General features: G+C 37.8%; 1 protein-coding gene across 1 annotated transcript in view; it reads right to left on the bottom strand.

Annotated features, from left to right (window-relative positions):
- The window catches only part of LOC138428861 (phospholipid-transporting ATPase ABCA3-like), a 199605-nt gene that overhangs the window by 70829 nt on the left and 110410 nt on the right, over positions 1–18366 (bottom strand). Inside the window, exons 14-15 of the mRNA XM_069569794.1 lie at positions 15201–15365; positions 4808–4969 (exon numbers count right to left, since the gene is read on the bottom strand). Of these exons, the coding sequence (XP_069425895.1) occupies positions 4808–4969; positions 15201–15365 (327 nt within the window). The remainder of the gene's footprint in view (positions 1–4807; positions 4970–15200; positions 15366–18366) is intronic.

The raw sequence follows: 18366 nt of genomic DNA, 5'->3' as shown, positions 1-18366 counted from the left end.
CGTTTTTCTTTTTTCCTCTCTGATTCATTTATTTCTACCATTCTATCTTCTATTTCACTAATCCTATCTTCTGCCTCCGTTATTCTACTATTTGTTGCCTCCAGAGTGTTTCTGATCTCATTTATTGCGTTATTCATTATATATTGACTCTTTTTTATTTCTTCTAGGTCCTTGTTAAACCTCTCTTGCATCTTCTCCATCCTTGTCTCTAGGCTATTTATCTGTGATTCCATTTTGATTTCAAGATTTTGGATCATTTTCACTATGAATATTCGGAATTCTTTCTCAGGTAGATTCCCTACCTCTTCCTCTTTTGTTTGGTTTGGTGGGCAGCTCTCCTGTTCCTTTACCTGCTGAGTATTCCTCTGTCTCTTCATCTTGGTTATATTGCTGCGTTTGGGGTGGCCTTTTTATATTCTGGTAATTTGTGGAGTTCTCTTTATTATGGAGCTTCCTCACTGTGGGTGGGGTTGTATCAGTGGCTTGTCAAGGTTTCCTGGTTAGGGAGGCTTGTGTTGGAGTTCTGGTGGGTGGAGCTGGGTTTCTTCTCTCTGGAGTGCAGTGGAGTGACCAGTAATGGGTTATGAGACGTCAAAGGTTTTGGAGTAACTTTGAGCTGCCTGTATATTGAAGCTCAAGGGTGTGTTCCTGTGTTGCTGGAGAATTTGAGTGGTATGTCTTGTTCTGGAACTTGTTGGCCCTTTGGGTGGAGCTTGGTTTCAGTGTAGGTATGGAGGCATTTGATGAGCTCCTATTGCTTAATGTTCCCTGAATTCAGGAGTTCTCTGATGTTTTCAGGCTTTGGACTTAAGCCTCCTTCTTCTGGTTTTCAGTTTTATTTTTACAGTAGCCTCTAGACTTCTCCATCTATACAGCACCAATGATAAAACATCTATGTTAAAGATGAAAAGTTTCTCCACATTGAGGGACACCCAGAGAGGTTCACTGAGTTACAAGGAGAAGAGAAGAGGGAGGGGGTAGTTAGAGGTGACTGGAATGAGATGCAGTGAGATCAAAAGAGGAGAGAGCAAGCTAGCCAGTAGTTACTTCCTTATGTGTGCTCCATAGTCTGGACTGCTCAGAGGTATTTACAGAGTTATACAGGGAAGAGGAGAGGGAGGAAGTAGACAGAGGTGGCCAGGAGGATAAGAGAGAGGAATGAGAAGGAGAGAGACAAATCCTGCCAGTAACCAGTTCCTTAGGTGTTCTCCACCGTCTGGAACACAACAGAGATTCACAGAGTTGGATAGAGAAGAGATGGGGGAGAAAAGAGACAGAGGCCACCTGGTGGAGAAAAAGGAGAGTCCAAAGGAGGAGAGAGCGGTCAAGCCAGTAATCTCGCTCTCAGGTAAAATTGGGTAGTGAAGTTTGGGTTTTCAAATGTACAAAATTGCCAACAAAAACCAAAAAGCAAAGATTAAAAATCTAGAGTAGAGGTTGGATTTTCAAAAATACAATATTAAAGAAAAGAAGCAGAAGGAAAAAGGAAAAAAGAAAAAAAAAGGAAAAAAAAGCGCCACAAGAATTATGAAAAAAAAAAAAAACCCAACAACAACCACCAAGACTATATATGGTGTTTGCCTTAAAAAAAAAAAGCCTTTTTTTTGAATAGTAACAGTAGGTTATAGAAATAAAAATTAGAGGAGAAATAGAAGACTTAACAATTAAAAAAAAGTTAGAAAAAAAAGAAAAAAAAAGGAATGATTTTAAAAATATAAAAATATATCTTGCCCTTCTCTGATGTTGTGGGCAGTGTGGGGTGACTTCCAAGGCGGTACCCTCTGTTTAACTTCTGTTTCCTGGTTTTCTAGGCCCACTAGTTCAGTCACGCTGTGGGGAGGGGGGATGCTGCAAACAAATAGCACTGTCGTGTGCACACAGTGTCTTAGCCCCGCTGGCCCTGTCCCTTCTCGCTGCGCACAAACCACTCCAGCTCTACGATGCTCAGCCGGGAACCGTCTGAGGCTGGCCCTAGGCTGCGTGCACTTCCCCGGTCTAAGCCGCTCAGGTTCAGCGCTCAGGTAGCCCTCAGAGGCACAGATTCGGTTGGGACTGCGTTTTGTGCCTTTCCCAGGTCCGAGTAGCTTAGGCGTTTGGCGAGCACGATCGCTGTGACTTGTCGCCTTTTCTGCCTCTGCTGCTCAGTTTTCTGGGTGGACCGCTGGCGCCCCTTGTGAGGCAGATGGTGACTGTCCAGCACCCCCAGAAGTCTTAGCAAAGAAGCCTGCTTGCAGTTTGGTAAGTAAAGTCTCTCCGGGTCTGCAATTGCCCCTTTCCAGCCCTTACGGCTCTGGCTGCCTGTCCCCGGTGGGGGATGGTCTGCAGCCAGCTTTTTCCGTTCTGTTCTTTGTTTTGTGTGCGGTCCTGGCGGTGTTTTATGTTCGAGCTTTTCGCGTGGTAGCTATCCCACAGTCTGGTTTGCTAGCCCAAGTTAGATCGTTCTGGTTGCACGTGGGGTGTTCCTGCCCGATTCTTACAAAGCACTGCAGCCCCCGCCTCCCGCGCTTCCCTGCCCTGCCCCCACTTCCTAGTGGTGGATGCAGGCGTCTGTGCTGCTTTTCCGCTGGGGGAGTTACTGTTGGGCTTGTAATCTGTTGGTTTTATTTATTTATTTATTTTTCCTTCCTGTTATGTTGCCCTCTGTGTTTCCAAGGCTTGCCACAGACTCGACAGGGAGAGTGTTTCCTGGTGTTTGGAAACCTCTCTTCTTAAAATTCCCTTCCCGGGACGGAGCTCCCTCCCCACCTCCTTTGTCTCCTTTTTCGTCTTTTATATTTTTTTCTACCTGTTTTTGAAGACAATGATCTGCTTTTCTGGTTGCCTGATGTCCTCTGCCAGCCTACAGAGGTTGTTTTGTGGAGTTTACTCAGCGTTGAAATGTTCTTTTGAGGAATTTGTGAGGGAAAAAGTGGTCTTCCCGTCCTATTCCTCCGCCATCTTAGGACCGCCCCTCGATTTCCTGAACTCTTATGCACAAATTTATTCCTGACTTGCTTATTTTTTTCTTTTTTCTTGGTCATGTGGCATGCAGGATCTTAGTTCTCCAACTAGGGACTGAACCCATGCTCCCTTCAGTGAAAGCCTGGAGTCTTAAGCACTAAATTGCCAGGGAATTTCCATGACTTGCTTATTTTTGAAATTGTAGTCATGAACAAATTTTCTTACAAGTATGAGTAAGCAGTATGTCCTTGCCAGTGATGTGGACATTTTATGGAGAACAAAAGCAACAATGTTACTATTACTTATTGCCTAGTGTGATTTGTGACAACCAAAGTATATTCAGGAGAGCATTAGGTTTAAGAGAGAAGAATGAGCTCCTTTTTTTGATTAGGGCCCCTTATTGGTGAAGTTTGAGCTGAGTTTGGAGACTAAACAAAAATATATTGAGAGAATGAAGGTAGGGTGGGGATGGAAGAAAGGTTGCCATTAGCAGTGGGAGCTTAATGAAAGTTGTGTGAGAATGAAACAACAAAGTGTGTTTTGTGAATAGTAATTTGTTACTACTTGAACAAAATTTTGTTTTAAACTGCTCATGTTTAAGTCAAGTACTCATTTAATGGTAATGGTTGAGGAATGGAGCAGGAGAATATATTCAGTTCACATGCTAATTCAGTAAACATGCTAATCAATAGAGTGAGAAGAGAGCTCTTTTAATTGCTTTTTTCTTTTCCAATCTCAAAATTGATAGAATGCAAGTGGTAAGAGTGAATATTCTTGCCCAGTTTTCAATCTTAGAGGGAAAACATTTAGTCCTTCCCTTTATGTTTATTGTAGGCTTTACATATAAACACGACTCTGTGCAACCCCATAGACAGCAGCCCACCAGGCTCCCCTGTCCCTGGGATTCTCCAGGCAAGAACACTGGAGTGGGTTGCCATTTCCTTCTCCAATGCATGAAAGGGAAAATTGAAAGTGAAGTCGCTCAGTCATGTCCAACTCTTAGTGACCCCATGGACTGCAGCCTACCAGGCTCCTCTGTCCATGGGATTTTCCAGGCAAAAATACTGGATTGGGTTGCCATTGCGTTCTCCGTTTCTTCTTGAGATGATCAATATTGTAACATTGATTTATTTTCAAATACTAAACTAATTTTACATTCATGGAATAAACCCTACTTGTTCATTTCTTCCATATATTCCTATATTATTTTTTAAAAAAGATTTATTTATTTATTTTTGGTTCTATTCTAGTGTAGATCAGTGAGAGTTCAATTACTGAATGAATGAACAATTAAAATAAAAAATCCTAAGGCAAAACTCTGAGATTGTGTGAACTATGAGACCTATGTAAAGCAATAGTTAATAATCTGACTGGTAGAGACCCATCTCAGCCTAAGAATGTTAAAGTTTGAAACTAAGAAAGAGCAGGAAAAAAAAAAATCTCAACACAATATTTGTATGTTTAATCTTAGGCAATAGGAAAAAATCCTGACGGGTAGAGACCATGAAACTCTATAATTCTACACAGCTTTAAAGAAGTCAATTCTATAACTACAACCAAATACACCTCAAAAACTGTACAGGCACAAGGCAGCACTTTCTGTCATAGTCATTTCATTATTATGGATTATCTTCTTGTAGGCAGAGGATTCAAAATTTAGAACTGAAAATTCAAACTAAGATGAAAGACAGGTGATTCAAATTAGCCCCAGTTAGGTCCTGGTATAATTGAATGATATCTTCTTTATTAAGTAATAAAGGTAGGAATATGTTAATTTATACATTCTGATCTAATGCTGAGCTTTCTTTGAGTTGTATCTAGAGTCTGTATTAGTTACTCACCTTCTTGTCGTTCATACATATCTTACAGACGTTAAATACAATTTTATGAAAGACAAAGTTTTTCAGGTTCCAGAATGTACTTTCCAGACAAAAAAGCAAAAGCAGAAAAATTAAGCCCAAGGCAGCTGATGAAATCAAAAAGTTTGCAATCCCACGTTCGCCAAAACTGTAGACATTGTTCTTCTTAACTGAGGGTGATAAAAGAGATAGCCTTACTTTAAAAACTTATACAAAGTCTAAGATGACACCAAATGTTAAGAAATACAGGATACAATGAATGTTAAGTTAGAGTTAGAGAAGTATAGATATGAAAAACAAGCAATTGTCTTAACATTTTATTAGTCTCTCTTATTTAATCTTCACTGGTATTTATGATTATTATAACAGTTCCCCTGCAAATACTTTTTCTTTTTTAACCGGTTTTGATAGGCAACAGCCTTACTACATACTCAGTGAGTTTCAAAGGCTGAGCCTTTGTAAACAGAATTATTATGGATCTAGATGGTGATGATGATTGCACGACATTATGAATGTACTCAGTACCACTGAAATGTACACTTTAAAATGTAAACTTTATGTTATGTGTATTTTATTACTATAAAATTAGTGTTTGGGCATACTGGCACAGAAAATGCAATTCTTATTTAAAAAAGAGTGATTGTATTATCTTCACATTTCAAAGATGACTCCTATTTGCATATCTAGAATTTAGATGTTTGTGTTAGCTAATTTTCTGTGTAGTAAAATCAGGAAATATCAATTATTACCTATTTACATCTAAACTTTGTTCTTTTCTTCCTCACAAGTGTTGCCATCAATACTATTTTCCCACTTATAGAAGAAAATGTCTTCTCACTCTGAAGGACTTTAAGGACAGTAGGCATGACCTACAATAATAGCTAAAAATACCATAAATACCTTTATTTTGTTTATTTAATTGCCAAGAATTCTGTTGTTTTTCGTTTTTGTGGGTTATACTTATTTGTTTAGTAACTTTTGTAAACTGTTTTTGTAAAGACTGTATTTTGTTGTTTTTGATCACCAGAGTTTCTATTCTGCTAACTTAGCTATTAGCTGCGATTTGATGGTTGGAGCAAAACACACACACACACACACAAACCAAACTTTTCCTATCCTTTTTAGATTAGCTGTGAGTTGGGGCTCTCTTAAAATGGTTAACCAGTCCATGTACAATTTTTATTTAGTCCACACATCTTGCTTATGCAGGGCCTAAAGATCAGAGAGCTTATTCATAAAGTCTTATCAGGTTTCAGCCTTGACTCTACATGTGGCAATCTGAATTATCCATTGCAAATGGGAGTTTTTGTAATTGATTAATCCCCTCACACTCAGTCACTTTCCCCAGCCACCTGCTTTCCGTTTCTTGTCACTTGCCCTTAGGTGGCTGTGGTAAGCATACCCCTTTAAATGTTTCTGACAAAGCTGGCCAGGAGGTTGCTCCAGCCCTCAGAAAGTTCCAAGAAGAGCTAAACAGTGCACCTCCTGAACTGATCCACTGGGTCATTGCCAGACAGATCTAAAAACATAAGCACAATTCTTTGAGAACAGGAATTGTTCTTTGCCCCTTCTGATGTAAGAAAACACACCAGGAATGCAGATTACTATCATCACAGTTACTGCTGCCTGGCTGGAAAATGGGAAGGTAAGCAGGTAAGTTAAAACTCTACATTGATTTCTTGGCAAAACTGAGCAGCTTCTTTCTTCATTTTCTACTTCCCTGCTTTTTGTAAGTTTTTAATTAAATTTCAGAGTTCCAGAGAATTGATTCTGACAGTTTTTGCCACCTTAATCCTTGCTTCAAGGGAGGGATAGATCCTTGGAGATACCTACTCTGTCACTTTCAGTTTCAATTTATTTCTATATACTGATTTTTGGTTTTAATTCAGCAATCTAGCTAAAGATTCTAAATATTCTAGTATTTTATCTGTAGAGTTTTAAATAGTTCATGCTATATATATATAAAGAATTTCAAATATTACTTTATCTCAGTGTTCATACTTGAAAATTATTAAAAAATGTAACATAAAATGAGCTCTCAGGAGCCTCTCACTTAACAAAATAACCAAAACATTATTAATAGCTTCCTTCTAACTATGTTCTCCTTGATTTTATCCCTACTATCTATATTCCAGATATAATTGTCTTATTTCTTTGGAAATTTTCCAGAGACATGCATTTCTATAAATATTATGTTGTTGGTAATAGTCTGTTTATGAGATTTATATACATGGCATCATGTTGTTTGTAGTCATCACAGCAAGGTTTAAAAAATATTCAGTGTGTTTTTAAGATTTATTCATATTGTTGTTTGCAGCTGAAGTTCATACATTTCCACTCCTCTATGATACTCCATTATGTAGGGAGAAAAGCCTTAATTTGTCATTACATTCTGCTGTTAATAGACATAAGCTATTTCCATTTCTTTTTGCAATTACAGATATTGCTGAAGAAAATATTAAGGTTTTCCATCTTGGAGTAAAAATATTGGTAATTGGCATGTCAGACTTGGTTAGTGCTAACTCATTTTTCAAAGTAGTAAATTAATTTCATTCACAATATGTGTGTTTTTCCATTTCTCTACATTATAATGCTTCTTGACCTCAGACTTTAAAATTTTTGTTTAGTGATAGTTCACTGTGGTCCAAGTTTGTAGTTCTTTGATCACTAATGAGGTTTATGACAACTCCATATAGGCAATTTTTGAACCATATTTTAATTCTTTTTTTATTTCTGTGAAATTCTTCTTCATGTCTTTATTCCCCCATTTTATTCTAGATAGCATAATTGGTCTTAATTTATCATGCTTATTCCAGATAGTAATGCTTTGTTCATTATATATGTTTTATATATATATATATATATATGTTTATATATATATACATGTGTTAACAAATATACTTGCTTCTGAGGCTTTTATTTTGTTAGAATGGTTTTAAATGAACAGTTTTAAATTTTAATGTAGTCAGATTTATAAATCCTTTCTTTATAATTCGGGGATTTTTGTACTTATTTTCTTATTTTGTACTTGATGTCATAAAACTATTTTAACATATTTTCTTATAAAATTCTTGAACTTTACCCTCTCTATTTCCACTTAGATTTTTTTGTGTGTGCCTGTACAGGCTTCAGCAATACATGAACTGTGAACTTCCAGATGTTCAAGTTGGATTTAGAAAAGGCAGAGGAACCAGAGATCAAATTGCCAACATCCATTGGATCATCAAAAAAGCAAGTGAGTTCCAGAAAAATATCTATTTTTGCTTTATTGACTATGCCAAAGCCCTTGACTGTGTGGATCACAAGAAACTGTGGAAAATTCTTAAAGAGGTTGGAATACCAGATCACCTTATCTGCCTCCTGAGAAACCAGTATGCAGGTCAAGAAGCAACAGTTAGAACTGGACATAGAACAACAGATTGGTTCCAAGTCGGGAAAGGAGTATGTCAAGGCTGTATGTTGTCACCCTACTTGTTCAACTTATATGCAGAGTACATCATGAGAAATGCTGGGCTGGATGAAACACAAGTTGGAATCAAGATTGCTGGGAGAAATATCAATAATCTCAGATATGCAGATGACACCACCCCTGTGGCAGAAAGCAAAGAACTAAAGAGACTCTTGTTGAAAGTGAAAGAGAGTGAAAAAGTTGGCTTAAGACTCAACATTCAAAAAACTAAGATCATGGCATCATTTGGTCCCATCATTTCATGGCACTTAGATGGGGAAACAGTGGAAACAGTGGTAGACTTTATTTGTTGGGCTCCAAAATCACTGCAGATGGTGACTGCAGCCATGAAATTAAAAGACGATTGCTCCTTGGAAGAAAAGCTGTGACCAACCTAGAGAGCATATTAAAAAGCAGATACATTACTTTGCCAACAAAGGTCCGTCTAGTCAAAGCTATGGCTTTTCCAGTGGTCATGTATGGATGTGAGAGTTGGACTATAAAGAAAGCTGAGTGCCGAAGAATTGATGCTTTTGAACTGTGGTGTTGGAGAAGACTCTTGAGAGTCCCTTGGACTGCAAGGAGATCCAACCAGTCTATCCATAAGGAAATCAGTCCTGGGTGTTCTTTGGAAGGACTGATGCTGAAGCTGAAACTCCAATACTTTGGATGCAATCTGATGCAATGAACCAACTCATTGGAAAAGACCCTGAGGCTGGGAAAGATTGAAGGCGGGAGGATAAGGGAGGATCAGATGGTTGGAAGGTATCACCAACCTGATGGACATGAATTTGAGTAAGCAAAGCCTGGTGTGCTGCAAACCATGGGGTCGCATAGAGTTGGACATGACTGAGCTACTGCACTGAACTGAACTGTACGGAATATGGATCCACCTGTTTTTCCCTTTTCTGGAAATACACTTACTAGCATTTATTAAATGCCATATTTGTGCCCAATAATATATGATGCCGTCTCCTTTATACATCAAAATTCCATACATGCCTTGGCATATTTGAGGGCTCCCTTTTAATCTAATTGTCCATTTACTTCTATCTCTATATGTCTTATAAGTCATTATGTTACAAATATTTACATTTCAGATCTTAGGGAATTAAACAAATACCTGAGAAGGCACCTAGCAAGAAAATATCAAGTCTTGTTTTAAAAGTAAATTTTACTAAATATTGAGCAAAGAGATGTTTTACATAAGCTAGTCTGCTGAATAAAAAACTAGAAAATACTCCATGGTTCATTATCTGTATAAACTCCATATACAGTGCAAACATGCACACTATGAAAAAACAAAATAGCAGGTCAATCTTTCTCATAAACATGGATTAAAAAACTCATGGGACTATTCATCTACTTCAGTGATGAATAATCTTGCATTTTAAAAGCTCATGGAAAACTCAATCTGAAATGATTAAAAACTGTCAAGTATTATAAGCTGGTATTTAAGATGCTTGTAAATGTTGTTTATGTTTTTAATTTTGAAAAATAAAGATAAAAACACATGAAATATTAACAAATGGAATAGATAGATACACAGACAATTGTGTTTATTTAAGAATGCAAAGTGTTTAATATTTTAAAAATATATTAATATAGTTGTATGGCTTCCCTCAAAGCTCAGTTGGTTAAGAATCTGATGCAGAAGACCCAGGTTTGATTCCTAGGTCGGGAAGATCCCCTGGAGAAGGAAATGGCAACCCACTCCAGTGTTCTTGCCTGGAGAATCCCATGGACAGAGGAACCTGGCAGGCTACAGTTCATGGGGTCACAAGAGTTGGGCATGACTTAGCCACTAAATCACCACCACCACCACCACATTGATACACTAATGGCCAAAGCCACATGGTGATCTCATATAGTCATAAAACATATTTAAAATAAAATGTCTCGTACATAGCACTCTCTAACCTAAAAAAGGAACATAAATATTCAAGCATCATGTTCCACAGTGAAATTACTGAGGTGTAGAGCCAACAAGTTGCAGAGCCAGGATTCAACTCAGGCCATATGACTCCAGGCCATCCTTTTACTATACTGCCTTTATATAAACATCATAGTAAATTAGTGAGAGATCAACAACACCAATTACAACGAGGGCTTCCTTGGTGGCTCAGTGGTAAAGAATCTGACTGCTAAAGCAGGAAACACAGGTTTAGTCCTTGAATCAGGAAGATCCCCTGCAGAAGGAAATGGCAACTCACTCCATTATTCTTGCCTGGGTAACACCATGGACAGAGGAGCCTGGAGGGCTACAGTCCATGGGATCACAAAAGAGTCAGATAGGACTTAGTGACTAAAGAACAATAATAATGAGATCACCATGTTTATGGTCATAAAGAAAACCTTAATAAATAGCTCCAGTATAGTTAAATGCCAAATACTGCAACCATATGCAATAAGACTAAGTAAAGCAAAAGCAAATTATAAACAGAATATCTGAAATTGACAAAGTAGAAAACTTAAACCTTGAACCAAAATATTTAATTACATATAAATAACTTAATTATATATATATATCTTGATATATATCTATATCAACCCAATACAGTATTCTTACCTGGAGAATCCTATGGACATAGGACCCCAAGCTACAGTCCCTGGGGTTGCAAAGAGTTGGACACAACTGAGCGACTGAACTGAACTGAAGTGACTTAGGACTCATATGTTCCAAACAAGCCTCCATTCTATTCTTTAAATATATGAGATCCTTTCCTGATTTGAGGCTTTTCTCTTGGTCTTCCATCAATGTGAAATATTATTCCTCTCATTCTTCACTGGCTAGATCAGTCTCATTCTTTTAGTCATCTAATCACACTCTGCAGTAATGACCACCGTAAGTATTCTATCTGAAGTGACGTAAGTTACTAACTACCTCATTTATTTCTCTTACTGTCTTACTTCAAACTGTAACTATTGTGTCTATTTACTTACTTTCAAATTTTTTTCCCACTTGCCACAACTCACATTATAAACTCCATGAAACCAGGGACCTTGTCTATCTTCTTCTATAGACAAGTGTAGGAAGTACAGCAGTCATAGAGTAAGAGTTCAAGAAAGAGAAAACAGAAGGGATCAGGAAAAGTGATAATAAGTGAAATTATAGATGTTTTCCTACCACTAAATGAAGACAAGAGCCTTTGGGTTGAAATTGCTATCAAATGATAAACAGAATATAGAGGAGAAAAATCTAAGTCTAGACAGCTCATCGGAGAAGGCCATGGCACCCCACTCCAGTAGTCTTGCCTGGAAAATCCCGTGGACAGAGGAGCCTGGTAGGCTGCAGCCCATGGGGTCGCTAAGAGTCTGACACGACTGAGTGACTTCCCTTTCACTTTTCACTTTCATGCATTGGAGAAGGAAATGGCAACCCACTCCAGTGTTCTTGCCTGGAGAATCCCAGGGATTGTGGAGCCTGATGGGCTGCCATCTATGAGGTCGCCCAGAGTTGGACACAACTGAAGCGACTTAGCAACAGCAGCAGCAGACAGCTCATGGAAAAATTTCACAACACTAAGGATAACAATTTTTGGAAGACAGAAGTTTTTAGAGTAATAAAGAGGCTATTTGCAAAGAAATCAAAATCAGATTAACCTGAGTCTTCTTAACCAGTATAGTTTAACATCAGAAAATAAACTTAATACACCATATTAAAAGAATAAATGACAAAATCCCCACATGATCTCAAAGGCACAGAAAAAGAATTTAATCTCACTCACTACAAAAATTGTCAATGAACTTGGAATAGAATGGAACTTCCCCAAACCAATAAAGAGGAACTATAAAAACACTCATAGCTAAAAATCATATTTAATGGAGAATAACTGAATACCTTCCTCTTAAGCCTGGGAATAAGCAAAGGTGTTTACTGCCATGGCTACTATTCAGTACAGTACTGGTAATTCTAGTCAGTGAAATGAAATAAAAATGTTTAAGAAAAAAGAAATCTTGATTTTGAAAAGAAGAGTATTCACAAACAACATAATATTGCAAATAGAAAATCTTAAGAAATCCACATAAAAACTATTGAAATGCATAAATGAGTTAAGTTTATAGGATAGAAGATAAACAAATCATATAAGTTCATAGTATATAATATTACAAAAAGTCACTGGATTTCTATACCTTAGCAATGAACAGAAGAAAATTAACATATTCCATTTTCAATAATAGCAAAAACATCTTAGAAATAAATTTAGCAGAGAAATGCAAGACCTGTACACTGAAAGCTATACAGCACTGCTGAGGGAAATGAAAGATCTAAATAAACAGACAGCCATTCTTTTTCATGGATTGTATGGCTCAATATTTTGAAGATGACTCATTTTCCCAAATTGATTAGTAGTATCAATGCAGTATCTATTCAAATTCCAGGAGTCTTTTTTTTCCCCAGTAAATGACATGCCAATACCAAAAATTTGTAGAGAAACCCACAGGATCCACAAGAGTCAAAACAGTGTTAAAAAGATCAAGGATGGGGACTTCCCTGGTGGCCTACTGGTTGAGTCCACCTTCCAAAGCAAGGGACATGGGTTTGATTCATGGTTGGGGAACTAAGATCCCACCTGCCATGGAGCAACTAAGCCTATGTGCCTCAACTAGAAAGAAGCCTGTGCTCCACGACAAAGATCCTGCACGCTGCAACAGAAGATCCCACATGCCTCAACTAAGACTCAATGCAGGCAAAATAAATGGTTAAATTTAAAAAAGACCAAGGATGGAGGATTATATTTCTCAATTTAAAACTTACTAAAATGCAAAAGTAACCAGAATAGTGTGGTACTGGTATAGGATAGAAATACCAATCAAGGGAACGGAATTTATACTCCAGAAATAACTCAGGTGAATTCATTTTTAATAAAAGTGTTAATTTGATGGGGAAATGATATCCTTTTTGACAAACTGTTCTGGGACAAATCACGTTGTAACCTGAATATAGACCTAGTCATGTAGAAGGCATGGAGAAAATCTTCTTGACCCTGGTTTAGGCAGACTTTTAAAATATGATATAAAAAAACACCATCAATAGAAGAAAATGTGGATAAACTGGATTCCATCAACATTTAAAACTTTCAAGCTTCAAAAGACACCATTAACAACTTGTGTCGAAACAAATGTCCATCAACTAATGAACAGATAAAAAAATGTGGTATATCAATACAATGGAATACTATTCAGCCACAGTGAAGAATACTGAGATATGCTATAACCTGGATAAACCTCAAAAACAGTATCATAAATGAAAGAACAAAGACACAAAATAATTCTAATGATATAAATTAATACATAATGATATAAATATATGAAATATTCAGAAATGCCAGATATTTTCAGGCAGTAGGTTTATTAGCGGATGTTGGGCTGGACATGGAAATGAGGCTTGACTATAAACAGACATGACAAATCTTTTTCAGATGATGGAAATATTCTAATATTAGACTGTGGTAATGATTACACAACTTTATAAACTTTTTAAAAGCAATGAATATGAAATTAATTAATGAATTAAATCTGATGACTGGTAAGTAAATAATAGCTCAATAGAGCTGTTTTTAAAAAGCAGGGAGATGAATCTATAGTGCAAATATGATACAAACTAAAATGTGACATAATTTCTGTTATTCAGAAATTGTAAGAAAACATAATCAATTTGTCTTTGTTGTTGTTTTTCAGTAGCTAAGTCAAGTCTGACTCTTTGTGACTCCCGGGACTAGAGCATGCCAGGCTTCTGTCTTTCACTATCTCCTGGAGTTTGCTCAAACTCATGTGCATTGAGTCAATGATGCCATCCAATCATCTTATCCTCCTATTGTCCCTTTCTCCTCCTGCCCTCAATCTTTCCCAGCATCAGGGTCTTTCCCAATGATTGGCTCCTCGCATTAGACGACAAAGCATTGGAGGGTTGAGCTTCAGCATCAGTCCTTCTGATGAATATTCAGGGTTGATTTGCTTTAGGAGTGACTGGTTTGATCTCCTTGCAATCCAAGAGACTCTCAAGAGTATTCTCTAGCATCACAATTCAAAAACATCAGTTATTTGGCCCTCAGCCTTCTTTCTGGTCCAACTCTCACATCCATATATGATTACTGGAAAAACCATAGTTTTGACCCTACAGACCTTTGTTGGAAAAGTAATGTCTCTACTTTTTAATACACTGTCCAGGTTTGCCACAGCTTTCCTTCCAAAGAGCAAGCATCTTTTAATTTCATGACTGCAGTCACTGTCCAGAGTGATTTTAATAATTATATTTAATCTTTTACTGATTTAGTAAAATACCATTACATTTTCCTTTTTGTGGTTGCATATAAGTTATTTGGTTCCAGAACAAACTGCATACACACACAGTAAACAAACTTACAAACAGGAAATATGCTAATTACTTCTCAATTTTTAGAGTAAATAGTAAATGGACTCGTTATTTGTCAGTTCTTAGAATCAATCTGAATATGAAATCAGCCTAAAATATGGAAAATTTAATATAATGCTTTTATTTTTTCCCTGATTTTGATCTGGCTGTACATTTACCTTTATCTTGATACTTAAAACCTAGAGTCCCAAGGAACTATTTAATCTTCAGTTTAAGTAAAGCATTCAGTTTCCTCATTATTAGATTAGGATAATAGTAGCTAACTTGTAGGGTACTGCAAAGATTCAACATAATGTATGTAAAGCTCCTTTTACATCATAGGTGAGTAGTAACTCATTCTAAGTTACATCTGGGAATGGCTTCATGAAATTTATTGGGGATTTTATTTTGAGGCTTCATTTTTTCCGCCCCCCCTACACAGTGAAAATTACTTTGGTATAGGAAAACACTCAAATCAGCAAGTCTTACTGTCTCTGTTGAAAGAAGGACAGGTTTTTCTTTAATCTTCCACAATCCAGGCTTGAATGTGGAAATCTAGAAAGATTTTTAAGGACTTGGGGAAACTGCATATACTCACATGAATCACTGCAGTCCACATAGATGTTTTGAAATTGCTCGGCACACAGTTTTTTCACCTCATAGTCATCAAAGAATTTGCTGATACTCATTGCAAAGTTGTAACTAGGAAGCACCATTAATACATTATTCATTAAGGTTCTTGTGAAATGAGTAGTGTCATCATCTATGATTAAAAAGATGATAGATTAGCTTTCAGTTAGAAAGCAGTGACCCTCCCATAACAACAAACTTTCCTAAGATGATCAGACAATTACCAGTCTAGCAGATCATCTTTGAGAAAGCACTAGTTACTAAGTCATGAAGCTTCATCATCTTCATAGTTTGTAGTATGGATTTGTCAGTTACAGATATTAAAAGCAGACTTTTGGTAACAGTATTTCCCTAGGGTCTGTCTTCCACCATCTTTATGGGTGGGTCTGCTATTAAAATCTCTACCTTGGCTTAGCCTTCAGTCAGTTCAGTTCAGTCACTCAGTCGCGTCCAACTCTTTGCGACCCCATGAATTGCAGCATGCCAGGCCTCCCTGTCCATCACCAACTCCCGGAGTTCACTCAAACTCACGTCCATTGAGTCGGTGATGCTATCTAGCCATCTCATCCTCTGTCGTCCCTGTCTCCTCCTGTCCCCAGTCCCTCCCAGCATCAGAGTCTTTTCCAATGAGTCAACTCTTCACATTAGGTGGCCAAAGTACTGGAGTTTCAGCTCTAGCATTAGTCCTTCCAAAGAATACCCAGGACTGATCTCCTTTAGAATGGACTGGTTGGATCTCCTTGCAGTCCAAGGGACTCTCAAGAGTCTTCTCCAACACCACAGTTCAAAAGCATCAATTCTTCAGCGCTCAGCTTTATTCACAGTCCAACTCTCACATCCATACATGACCACAGGAAAAACCATAGCCTTGACTAGACGGACCTTTGTTGGCAAAGTAATGTCTCTGCTTTTGAATATGCTATCTAGGTTGGTCATAACTTTCCTTCCAAGGAGTAAGCGTCTTTTAATTTCATGGCTGCAATCACCATCTGCAGTGATTTGGGGCCCCCAAAATAAATCTGACACTGTTTCCCCATCTATTTCCCATGAAGTGAAGGGACCAGATGCCATGATCTTTGTTTTTTGAATGTTGAGTTTGAAGCCAACTTTTTCACTCTCCTCTTTCACTTTCATCAAGAGGCTTTTTAGTTCCTCTTCACTTTCTGCCATAGGGGTGGTGCCATCTGCATATCTGAGGTTATTGATATTTCTCCCGGCAATCTTGATTTCAGCTTGTGCTTCTTCCAGCCCAGCATTTCTCATGATGTACTCTGCATATAAATTAAATAAGCAAGGTGACAATACACAGGCTTGACGTCTTTCTTTTCCTATTTGGAACCAGTCTGTTGTCCAGTTCTAACTGTTGCTTCCTGACTTGCATATAGGTTTCTCAAGAGGCAGGTTAGGTGGTCTGGTAGTCCCATCTCCTTCAGAATTTTCCACAGTTTATTGTGATCCACACAGTCAAAGGCTTTGGCATAGTCAATAAAGCAGAAATAGATGTTTTTCTGGAACTCTCTTGCTTTTTCGATGATCCAGTGGATGTTGGCAATTTGATCTCTGGTTCCTCTGCCTTTTCTAAAACCAGCTTGAACATCTGGAAGTTCATGGTTCACGTATTGCTGAAGCCTGGCTTGGAGAATTTTGAGCATTACTTTAGTAGCGTGTGAGATGAGTGCAATTGTGCGGTAGTTTGAGCATTCTTTGGCAGTGCCTTTCTTTGGGATGGAATGACCTTTTCCAGTCCTTTGGCCACTGTTGAGTTTTCCAAATTTGCTGGCATATTGAGTGCAGCACTTTCACAGCATCATCTTTCAGGATTTGAAATAGCTCAACTGAAATTCCATCACCTGCACTAGCTTTGTTCATAGTGATGCTTTCTAAGGCCCACTTGACTTCACATTCCAGGATGTCTGGCGTGATCACACCATTGTGATTATCTGGGTCATGAAGATCTTTTCTGCACAGTTCTTCTGTGTATTCTTGCCACCTTTTCTTAATATCTTCTGCTTCTGTTAGGTCCATACCATTTCTTTCCTTTATCGAGCCCATCTTTGCATGAAATGTTCCCTTGGTGTCTCTAATTTTCTTGAAGAGATCTCTAGTCTTTCCCGTTCTGTTGTTTTCCTCTATTTCTTTGCATTGATTGCTGAAGAAGGCTTTCTTATCTCTTCTTGCTATTCTCTGGAAATCTGCATTCAGATGCTTTTATCTTTCCTTTTCTCCTTTGTTTTTCGCCTCTCTTCTTTTCACAGCTATTTGTAAGGCTTCCCCAGACAGCCATTTTGCTTTTTTGCATTTCTTTTCCATGGGGATGGTCTTGATCCCTGTCTCCTTTATAATGTCACGAACCTCAGTCCATAGTTCATCAGGAACTCTATCAGATCTAGTCCCTTAAATCTATTTCTCACTTCCACTGTATAATCATAAGGGATTTGATCTGGGTCATACCTGAATGGTCTAGTGGTTTTCCCTACTTTCTTCAATTTAAGTCTGAATTTGGCAACAAGGAGTTCATGATCTGAGTCACATTCAGCTCCCAGTCTTGTTTTTGCTGACTGAGTAGGCTTCTCCATCTTTGGCTGCAAAGAATATAATCAATCTGATTTCAGTGTTGACCATTTGGTGATGTCCATGTGTAGAGTCTTCTCTTGTGTTGTTGGAAGAGGGTGTTTGCTATGACCAGTGTGTTCTCTTGGCAATATTCTGTTAGCCTTTGCCCTGCTTCATTCTGTATTCCAAGGCCAAATTTGCCTGTTACTCCAGGTGTTTCTTGACTTCCTACTTTTGCATTCTAGTCCCCTATAATGAAAAAGACATCTTTTTTGGGTGTTAGTTCTAAAAGGTTTCGTAGGTCTTCAGCTTCTTCAGTGTTACTGGTTGGGGCATAGACTTGGATTATTGTGATATTGAATGGTTTGCCTTGGAAATGAACAGAGATCATTCTGTTGTTTTTGAGATTGCATCCAAGTCTAAGGCTTGGCCTAGACTCTCCCTTTGTTCCCTGTGCAGCCTGAAAAATGGAAAATCATGAGATTGTAAATATTACTTTGTTGTTGGCCTCTGTGTCCTGAAATTTCTTGAGAGATCAATGATGCATTTAAAAAGTTTGAATAATTTTTTGTCCAACAGAC

Source organism: Ovis canadensis, chromosome 24, assembly GCF_042477335.2.
Source record: "Ovis canadensis isolate MfBH-ARS-UI-01 breed Bighorn chromosome 24, ARS-UI_OviCan_v2, whole genome shotgun sequence".
In the NCBI taxonomy this organism is placed as follows: domain Eukaryota; kingdom Metazoa; phylum Chordata; class Mammalia; order Artiodactyla; family Bovidae; genus Ovis; species Ovis canadensis.
This window is presented reverse-complemented; position numbering and strand designations above follow the sequence as displayed.